We start from the raw sequence: 10,377 nt of genomic DNA, 5'->3' as shown, positions 1-10,377 counted from the left end.
TTCAGTCCTGAGCTCAAGCCCTGCATTGGGTTCCTTGCTCAGCGGGGAGTCTGCGTCTCTATCTGTCTCTCCCCAGTGCTTCTTCTCTCTCTCAAATAAATACAATCTTAAAAAAAAAAAAGGGGACTTAATGAAACTTTTTTTTTTTTAATTTTATTTATTTATTTGACAGACAGAGATTACAAGTAGGCTGAGAGGCAGGCAGAGAGAGAGAGGAGGAAGCAGGCTCCCTGCCAAGTAGAGAGCCCGACTCGGGGCTCCATCCCAGGGCCCTAGGATCACGACCTGAGCTGAAGGCAGAGGCTTTAACCCACTGAGCCACCCAGGTGTCCCAGGACTTAATGAAACTTTAACACAAATCTTTGATGGGTTATTATTAGGGACTAGACCTAAATATTTTATGGAAGAACAAAGGGTCCCAAATTCCCAAAACATTGTTGGAGAACAAGGGTGGGGGAACGGTGCTTTACCAGTTGTTTGAAATCTAACAAAAAAGCATAGCAATTAAACATAATGTGGTCAGAGGGGCAGCTGGGTGACTTGGTCGGTTCAAGTGACTGGCTCTCGATTTTGGTTCAGATCGTGATCTCTCAGAGTCGTGAGATTGAGCCCTGCATCAGGCTCTGCGTGGGGGTATGGAATCTATTTAAGATTCTCTCCCTCTCCCTCTGCCCCTACTCCTCACTTGCGTGCACGCTTTAAAAAAAAATATATATATATATATATATATATTTAATAATAATGTGGTAGTAACAGAGAAAGAGAAAATTAAAAAACAACAACAACAACAACAAAACAGAGGAAGAGAAAATAGACCCAAGGGATAGAAGAATCTAGAAACATTTGGAAGTACCTATGAAAATGCCTTGGTAAAGAACGTCATTTGATCAGAGTTAGTAACTTCACAAATTTTGCTGGGACCACTGATTATTTATGTGGAACACAATGAAACCACTTCTTTCCACCAGACAAGTCACTTTTTTTTTTTAAAAGATTTTATTTATTTGACAGAGAGAGATCACAAGTAGGCAGAGAGGCAGGCAGAGAGAGAGAGAGGAGGAAGCAGACTCCCTGCTGAGCAGAGAGCCCGAATCGGGACTCAATCCCAGGACCCTGAGATCATTACCTGAGCCGAAGGCAGCGGCTTAACCCACTGAGCCACCCAGGCGCCCAAGACAAGTCACTTTTAAGTGGATTAAAATTCACCTAGATGTGAGATCCCAAGCTATAAAAACTTCTGCAGGATACTGGAAAAGAGTAATGAATAAGTATGCATTTCTCTCTCTTAATGTTTTTAATGTTTTATTTATTTAAGTCATCTCCACCCCCAGGTGGGGATCGAACTCACAACCCTGAGCTCAGGAGTCACAGCTTCCCCTGACCGAGCTGGCCGGGCGGCCCGAGGATGAGGTCTATAACCTGACCAGTGTAGAAGGTGGATCTGATACTAAAAAAGAATGAGTAGCTAAAAACCTCAGCAGGACGAATCTCTAAAACAATGTTGACTAAAAGCAGCAGGTCACTAAGAACCCACGCTATGATTTCATTAATATGAAGTTCTAATACATTAAGTTAACATTCTGAAGGACGCTGAGATCGTGACCCGAGCTGAAGGCAAATGCTTTACCCACTGAGCCACCCAGGTGCCCCTGAACTTCTGTTTTAAAAAAATAAGCCAACATTACCAACTGCGGATAGTTTTATGATGTATTTATCATAAATGTTATGATGTTGACATGCAATGTCATGCCGGTGTGAGGTGTGACGTAGTAAGTGGATGACTGACACTTGCTGCTGTGCTCACCCCCATGCGGCTGCCACCTGTCCCCTCAGGAGGCCATCAGGATCCCACTGGCTCTCATCCCTCCGCTGTGCCTTTCATCCCCAGGTCCTACTCGTTCCATTAGGGGAAGTCTGGACCTCCCCTTCCCCCCGCAATCATCACTTTGTTCTCAGTATCTGTGGGTCTGATTCTGCTTTTCCTTTACTCGTTTTGTTTTCATAACGTACGCTAACGGTGAGGGATCTGTCAGGAATGGTGCTCATGGAGAAGTAGCGATATGACATTTGGCAGATTGGTGAATTCACTTTTTTCTCCTTAAAAAATTATCAAATTTATTACATAGCACACGTTATGGACTTCATGTTTGTCTGCCTCAAATTCCCATGGCTAGAAACTAGTCCCTAATGTGAGTGTCTGGAGGGGGGGCCCTGGGGAGGGGCTTAGGGCATGGGGGTGGAGCCCTCATGATCGGGATCAATGCCCTGAGAGGAGCCCAGAGAGCTCCCTCACTCCTCTGCCCTCTGCCAACTCGGGAGAAGATGGCCATCTGTGAACCAAGAAGCCAGCAGCCTTGACCTTGGATCCCCCAGCCTCCAGAGTGGTGAGAAATACTGGCCGTTTGTAAGGCAGTCCATGGTATCCACACAGCCCAAACTCAAGCAATCCCATTCCCCTTCAACAATTTCTAACTTTCTATCACTCTGCGATCGAGCAGGAGATGCCTAGAATTCCGTTCACCATGGTGGTGCTCACGCTCCTCGGTGGTGGGATTTGGGAAGACTTGATGTTTCTTTCTTTCTTGGTGCTTGGATCTTTTATAACAAATATATATTCTTCTTATAAGAATAAGTCATTTCTTTAGAAACAATTTAAGATTGGGGTTAAATATGGCAAAATGGCATCTATAACCTGTACCCTCAGTGATCAAATTAGATTTTGGGCTTAACGTTCTATACTGTTCTCTGAAATATTCTGATTAAAAAAAAAAATTGATTTAAAATATCCAAAGGCTGGGTGGCTCAGTGGGTTAAAGCCTCTTCCTTCGGCTCAGGTTGTGATGCCAGGGTCCTGGGATTGAGCCCTGCATCAGGCTCTCTGCTCAGCAGGGAGCCTGCTTTCCTTCCCGTCTCTCTGCCTGCCTCTCTGCATACTTGTGATCTTTGTCTGTCAGATAAATAAAATCTTAAAAAAAAAAAATATATATATCCAAAGCAAAGCAGAAATATCTAGCAGGGAATGGAGGAAGCTGATACACGCATTAACAGGAAACTAATGGAAGAAAATATGGAGTGGCCAAAAGTAACAAATTATCTCTGAATCCTTTCACAGCCACTTTCAAAGCTATTACAGGACCCAGAACCTTCTCATTGTTGCTTTGAGGCCAAAACAAAAAGTGGTTAGAAGGGACTTGAGAAACGCGCAGGATAAATACCGGAAGAAAATGTGCCTCCTGGTGGTGGTGTGGAGGATGGGGACACTTCCGCTTCTACAGCACGTGGACCTTTCTGGACTTTTCCAAATCACGATAATCAAAGGTTAAAAAGCTGTTACGTCCAGCAGTGCCTTAACGGAGGGCAAGGGCCACCCCCTGGGGGACCGTAACGCTGGCAGAAAGCAGCACGTGGCCCGTGGCAGGTGCTTGTTCAGAGAGTGAAGAGCCGTCAGCTTGGGCTGCCCGCCTCTCGGTGGCAGGGAGTGGCCGGGGCAGGCGGCGGCCCAGGTGTGCTGCCCACAATGACGCACTCCGTGTGACGCACTTTTGGCCAAAATTAGTAAACTTTATTTAAACTTCAAAAAATAAAATAACAGACAAAAGGCAGCTTTAGCTTTGTTCTTCCCGAGGATCAGCTAGAACGACCCACAGCAGGAACTACCCCTAAGAAGTTAACATCCCCTCTCCCCCCAATCAAGCCACAGGCAAGGAGGGAGCCTCGATGTGGGGACAGGCCTGGGGTGGGTGGGGCAGGAAGGAGACCACCAGAGCCAGGAGTGGGTTCTGAGTCAGCACAGTTGGAGAACAAGACAAGAAGCCCCAGCGGAAACGGGACCAGAACATCAACGAAGAACTTTGTCACAGGCGCTATGTACAAGGGAAGCAGGCCAGGGGCCTGCGCCCCACGAGGGCACCGCTCGGGCTGCCCTGCGCCCCGCGCACCCTCAGTTCTCCTCATCGCTGTCGTCCGGGCTGATGGCCGGACTGGTGAGGCTGTAGGTGGGGCTGGTGGGCGAGTAGCCCGGGGAAGTGGGTGAGTAGGTAGAGCCTTTGGGGGAGGTAGGTGAGTAGGTGGGGCTGGTGGGCGAGTACTTGGGGGAGGTGGGCGAGTAGGTAGGGCTGGTGGGCGAGTACTTGGGGGAGGTCGGGGTATAGACCGGAGAGGTCGGCGAGTAAGTAGGAGATGTTGGGGAGTACTTTGGGGTGGTGGGCGAGTAGGTAGGGCTAGTGGGTGAGTACTTGGGGGAGGTGGGCGAATACTTCGGGCTGGTAGGTGAGTACTTGGGAGAGGTCGGGGTGTACTCTGGGGAGCTGGGGCTGTACGAGGGGCTGGTGGGGGTGTACTTCGGCGAGGTTGGGCTGTAGCTGGGGGAGCTGGGGCTGTAGCTGGGGGAGCTCGGGGTATAGGTCGGAGACTGTGGTGTGTATCGTGGGCTTGACGGGGAATAGCTTGGCGAGGTTGGGGAGTAGCTGGGTGAAGTTGGAGAGTAACTTGGAGAGGTTGGGCTGTAGTTAGGGCTCGTGGGCGTGTAATTGGGACTAGTCGGGGAGTAGCTTGGTGACGTCGGACTGTAGCTAGGAGACGTCGGGGTGTAATTGGGACTGGTTGGAGAATAGTTAGGGCTGGTTGGTGAGTAGCTCGGGGATGTTGGCGAGTAGCTTGGGGATGTGGGAGAGTAGCTTGGGGACGTGGGAGAGTAGCTTGGGGACGTTGGCGAGTAGCTAGGAGAGGTGGGGGAATAGCTGGGAGAGGTGGGGGAGTAGCTGGGAGAGGTGGGGGAGTAGCTGGGAGAGGTCGGAGAGTAGCTCGGAGAAGTGGGAGAGTAGCTTGGGGAAGTTGGAGAATAGCTGGGAGAGGTTGGGGAGTAGCTGGGAGAAGTCGGGGAGTAGCTGGGCGAAGTCGGGGAGTAGCTGGGCGAGGTCGGGGAGTAGCTAGGTGACGTGGGGCTGTAGTTGGGACTGGTTGGAGAGTAGGATGGAGAGGTGGGGGAGTAGGAAGGTGAGGTAGGGGAGTAAGAGGGACTCTGAGGTGTATAGCCTCCAGGGGAGCGAGGCTCATAGGCGGGTGATGTCGGGGAGTAGCTGGGAGACATAGCACCACCTGTGGGGGAAAAAGCCAAGAGTTCAGCGATGGAAAGTTACCCCGAAGGAAGGATTGGGGAGGAAGGAACTTGGCCCCAACCGACAGGGACAGCTCACCTGGCGAGGGGATGTACGGGCTGGAGGGCCCGGGCGAGCCTGGGGAGCCCGGCGTGGGAGACCAGGCAGGCGAGTAGCCAGGGCTGAAGCCGCTGGCGTCGGAGGCGGCGCTGGGGGAGAAGCCGGCTGCCCCCGGGGTCATTCCACTCCCTGCCAAGCACAACAGGAGTTCAAACCAGAGTTGGAGCTCAGCAGTGTGCCCAGAGCTCCCTGGTAAGGCACCACCTCACCCCCACAGCCTACCCGCCTGACGACCCGGACAGGGGCCCTTCTTTGCGGCTGGGTCACTCACCGACACTGGGGGACCAGGCTCCATAGGCCGGAGTTGCACCCTGGTTCCAGGGCGTCATGGCTGGAGAAATCCCTCCCATGGGGCTGGGCGCTGAGCCGAAGAACATGCCAGTGGCTGTGGAGAAGCAGGGGAACTCCTGAGCACCACGCCCAGAGACCAGCCTTCCCACTCCCACCCCTGCCCCCCGGCCAGGTCTGGGCAGCGGGGGTCCAGCTACTCACGTCCGGCGGCCCCCAAGCCGGGGATGTTGGTGGGGATCTCCATGCCGTACTTGCACTTCTCGGCATCGAGCAGGAGGTCGAAGCATCCGGTGCCAGCTGGGGCGAGCTGGCCCAGCATGATGTTCTCCGACACCCCCTTCATGGGGTCGCTTTCTCCATGTGCGGCGGCCTCCATCAGCACATCCACCTGCACGACCAGCCGACGGGGGGCCCGTGAGACAGCTCCACACCCCGTGCTCCGAGGGGCTGCTGCCCAGGTCACTCTGGTGCACCCCGTCTTCCTACAGTGCTCCCCGCCCCCTCTCCATCTACCCCCTGCTCCATCGTTACCGTTTCCTCAAAGGAGCATTTCATGAGAGGCCCGGTATCCTGGCGGTTGACCCCATGTCGGGTGATGGCCATCAGGTGGCCTCGACAGGTCATGGTGTCACACAGCAGAGCCAAGTGGCGGTAATTGACGTAGGAACCGTCAAAGGAGATGACGTGGTACAGCTCCCGCTCCAGAGCCTTCCGCACGGCTTCAATGCCCAGCACCTGGCCGGCAGTGGGGGTCAGAGTGATGGGACAAGACCGAGGAGCTCTGCTCTCCTCCAGCTCCTCCTGCCACCCGGACCCGCAGAGGGACAATCACGGGTCGCAGCTGTCCACACTCAACCCTGGGCTCAGATTTGGACAAACGTGAGCAAGTGAACGCCCAGAGAGCAGGCGGAGGCTGCTTCCTGTTGGGACACGCAGGATCCCAGGAAGAGAGCGGGGCAGTGGCACGTTGGGGGCTCACCGTGAAGATCTCCACGATGTCGTTGGACGTGGTGCGCACGGGGTCCACGTCCTTCTCGCTCAGCACCCGCATCAGGCTCACGCCGTCCGTCTCCAGGATCCACTCCTGCAGGGCCTTGAACTCCCCGTCCTCTGTGATGATGATCTTCTTCTTATTGTCTGTCTGCGGCAGGTGCATGTACACCTGCAGGGGAGAGTGTGAGCGGCGGGGTGAAGGGGCGGCAGAGAGGGGGCGGTGGGGGGGGGGGCGCTGGCGGGGAGGGGTGCGCTGACCTTGCTGATCTGCTCGATGCCCTGCAGGGTCATGTCAGTCAGCATGTTGGACTCGATGCAGCGCAGGAAAACGTCGTCATCCATCTTGTCTACCACTTCCTCCTCCTGCAGCGAGAGCGAGGCCCAGGGCCTGGAACCCTCCACCCTCCTCCTCTCTCCCCACCCTCACCCCAGACCACAGCCGCCCTGGGGAGGCCTGAGAGCCACGTCAGGCCCGACTCTGCCCTCCGTGGTCCCCGATGTTACTTTTTAGCCGGTTTTCGCGATCCTGAGAGAGACCCAGGGAAGGCTCCCACAACCCGCCTTCCCGACAGGCTTTCAGAAGCTCGCACACTCCAACGGTCCCGAGGGCGCCTGCGGCCCCTCCCAGCTCGCGGTGACCACCACCTGGGCAGCAAAGGGCTCCCGTGGGCAGCCAGCCTCTCCTGTCGGATCTCTGGATCTACTCTCCCACAGTTCAGCGTGTGTTCGTGCCCAGGACTGAAGACACCGCTCCGGCGCACTCTCAGGGCCCGCGGCACCTGCTATCACCTGCCTTCCGCAAGATGCGCTAGCCCTGCTCTCCGCCCTCACGCGGGAGCCTCGCAGGGGGACAGGCCCCTGCTTCAACGCCACCTGTCAGGGCCACACAGCTGCTACCTCAACTTTCAAATGATTTTGCTGCTATAAGTTTTGGAAATCCCAGCCAGCCTCCACGCCGCTTTCATGGCTCTGGTCGCCAGAGAGGCCGCCCGGCACCGTCCGTGCCCCCCCCCCCCCCCCCCCCGGTCTCCTCACCTCTTGCATCTTGTTCTCGTCGCTATTCATGATCCGGATGCGCAACACCAGCTTCTCCGCGTTGTCGTCATTAAAGATGCAGTTCAAGTCGTCGCCGAAACCTGGTGCAGAGGAGGGACCGTGAGAAGGACGGTGGCCGGGGGACTCTCCCCGATGGCGCTCTCCCACCTTCCCCTGCCCCTCCCAGAACCCTCTAGAAGAAAGGGTAAAGAAAGGGTAACACGGAGCAGGCCCATGGAAGGCGGAGAGTGGGGGGCTCACCGGGGACCAGCAGGCGGTGCCGGGACAGATGCGGAGCCCGAGTAGTCTTACCCGCATTGATCTTCTCAGCAATCTGCTCCATGGTCAGCTTCCGGTCGGTCATGTGCTTCCGGTCCAGCTCCACCCGCAAAAGCCAGGGGGAGATGCGGGCCACGTCAAAGTCAGGCATCTCGTAGTAGACATTCACCCATTCTTGATCCTCTGCCACCACCGTGCTCTGGGGGTTGGGGTCGTAGTAGATGGCTGTGTTGGCGGTCACCTTCCTCAGTGTCGTATGCTCCAGACGGCACAGAATGTCCTGGGAACAAGAGGGATTGGGGACATAAGACATGTAGGGGGCTCTGAAGGCTTCTGTAAGCCCTCCCTGCAGAGAGAAGGCGTTCAAGAGCAAGAGCACTCCCCCTCCTGCTCCCGCCAGAAGCCGAGCTACCCAGTCCCTACCTTGGCCCTCTCAGCGTCTCGAGCAGACTGGCCCAGCAGGAAGACAGTGAGCGAAGGCGTCTTCGGCTTCTTGGAGATGTTGATGAGCTCCTTGAGACGGGGCACACCCAGGGTCACGTTCTTGGCAGACACACCGGCGTAGTGAAAGGTGTTCAAGGTCATCTGGGTGGCAGGTTCTCCAAGGGACTGTGCGGCCAGGGCACCCACCATCTCCCCAGGATGGGCCTATGGAAGAATAAAAGCCGGCATCACAGAAAGTGAGCACCTTCCTTCCGGCGAGGGACGACAAGCTCCAGTCAGCACAGTGACATGGGTGCTGGGACAGGACAGGAACCTGACACAGCAAGTCGGATTCGCATGCCCCTTCCTCCTCACCTTCCGCGCCACACACCTGGGGGGCGGCCCTGGGCCACCTGAGACCCTAACTTCTAGAGTGTGCTCAAGTCACGGGCTGCACACCAGGTCACATCAGTGCTCCAAGTGGGGGGCTCCCCAAAGTTTCTGTTCACTGAGGTCACGACCACACACCATCAGCTCTAACTGCCATCAGCCACCTTCCCACGAGAGTCCTAGTGCACATGGCCTTCGCGCACACGGCAACCGGAGGCTCATCGCTGTCTTCCGGCTCCGCACCTCGCTGCTCCGACCACAGGACGCTCCTCTGTACGGTGCTGGCAGTCCTGCTTACCCGTCCACGGACAGATGTTCTGGCTGTTTCCACAGAGTGGCTGTTATGAGCGAACCACGATCGTCTGTGTGCTGCGTTTTTGTGCACATGCTGTCCAGTCTTGGGTACGTTCCTAGGAGTGGATCTGCTGGTTCAAACGATACCCGTTGTCCACTCTTCAGAGGATCAGCGGCCCGTGACCCCCAGCGGCCCCGCAGTGGCCGCACTGCCCGCAGCAGCGGCCCCGCAATGGCCGCACCGCCCGCAGCAGCGGCCCCGCAGTGGCCGCACCGCCCGCAGCAGCGGCCCAGGAAAACTCTCACGGCTCCATGGCTTCACCCAGAGCCTCCTTCCGTCCTAATTTGAGGGGCACGATGTGGCGGCTCACTGGGCTGCAGCTGCGTTTCCTGGGAGGCTCATGACGCTGACCAATTCTTCGCATGCATTTACTTCCCACCTTCTTTGTGGGAAGGTGTCTATCCAAGGCTTAAGCTCTCTTTGTTGCTGCTGACTCACAGCAGTCCTTTGTGTATTCTTCATGCAGGATGATGGCAAAGCTTACCCTGCTGTTCTGGATCATCTTCTCACTCTCTTGCTGGTGTTCTCTGAAGCACAGGATTTTCATGTGGCCAAAGCCCAATCTGTCTTGTTTGGTGCTCTTTAGCCAGATGCTTTCGGTGTCCAACCAAAGACTCCGCTGTCTAATCGAAGATCATGAAAATTTACTCCACGTTTTCTTCTAGAACTTTTTATAGCTTGAGCTCTTACACGTAGATCTTCAACGTATTTTGAAGCAATTTTTCTACACAGCGCGAGGTAAGGATCCAACTTCAGCATTTTGCCCGTGTATGCCTAGCTGTCCCAGCACTACTACTTTTTAAAGTTTATTTATTTGAGAAAGAAATGGAGCATGCATGGGGGAGGGCAAGGCAAGAGAATCCCAAGCAGAGCCCCCCCATCCCCCGAGCTGAGTGTAGAGCCCAACATGGGGCTTGATCTCATAGCCCCTGAGACCATGACCTGAGCTGAAACCAAGAATTGGATTAATGGACTGAAGAACCCAGTGAGGTCCCCAATATCATTTGTTGAAAAGACTTATTTTCTCCTGTGCAAAGACTTGGCACCCTCGGCAAAAATGTAACAACTGTAGGGGCCCCTGGGTGGCTCAGTCGTTGAGCGTTTGCTTTCAGCTCAGGTCATGATGCCAGGGTTCTGGGATCAAGCCTCACATTGGGCTCCCTGCTCAGTGGGAAGCCTGCTTCTCCCTCACCCACTCCCCCTGCTTGTGTTCCCTCTCTTGCTGTCTTTATCTGTCAAATAAATAAATAAAATCTTGGGGCGCCTGGGTGGCTCAGTGGTTTGGGCTGCTGCCTTCAGCTCAGGTCATGATCTCAGGGTCCTGGGATCGAGCCCCACATCGGGCTCTCTGCTCCGCAGGAAGCCTGCTTCCCTCTCTCTCTTTCTCTCTCTGCC

The 10,377-nt window shown here is 55.1% G+C and overlaps 1 protein-coding gene across 1 annotated transcript in view; it reads right to left on the bottom strand.

The window, feature by feature from the left end:
* Window positions 1–3,540: 3,540 nt before the first annotated feature.
* The window catches only part of POLR2A (RNA polymerase II subunit A), a 22,777-nt gene continuing 15,940 nt past the window's right edge, over window positions 3,541–10,377 (bottom strand). Inside the window, exons 20-29 of the mRNA XM_004760299.3 lie at window positions 8,238–8,462; window positions 7,848–8,094; window positions 7,536–7,636; window positions 6,759–6,863; window positions 6,487–6,669; window positions 6,039–6,242; window positions 5,709–5,895; window positions 5,488–5,601; window positions 5,196–5,345; window positions 3,541–5,097 (exon numbers count right to left, since the gene is read on the bottom strand). Of these exons, the coding sequence (XP_004760356.1) occupies window positions 3,941–5,097; window positions 5,196–5,345; window positions 5,488–5,601; window positions 5,709–5,895; window positions 6,039–6,242; window positions 6,487–6,669; window positions 6,759–6,863; window positions 7,536–7,636; window positions 7,848–8,094; window positions 8,238–8,462 (2,673 nt within the window). The 3' untranslated portion in view covers window positions 3,541–3,940. The remainder of the gene's footprint in view (window positions 5,098–5,195; window positions 5,346–5,487; window positions 5,602–5,708; window positions 5,896–6,038; window positions 6,243–6,486; window positions 6,670–6,758; window positions 6,864–7,535; window positions 7,637–7,847; window positions 8,095–8,237; window positions 8,463–10,377) is intronic.

The sequence above is a fragment of the Mustela putorius genome, unplaced genomic scaffold (assembly GCF_011764305.1).
Source record: "Mustela putorius furo isolate JIRA1106 unplaced genomic scaffold, ASM1176430v1.1 tig00000695_pilon_pilon_pilon, whole genome shotgun sequence".
Taxonomy (NCBI): domain Eukaryota; kingdom Metazoa; phylum Chordata; class Mammalia; order Carnivora; family Mustelidae; genus Mustela; species Mustela putorius.
The sequence above is the reverse complement of the archived record's forward strand: the minus strand, read 5'-3'. Positions and strand labels throughout refer to the sequence as shown.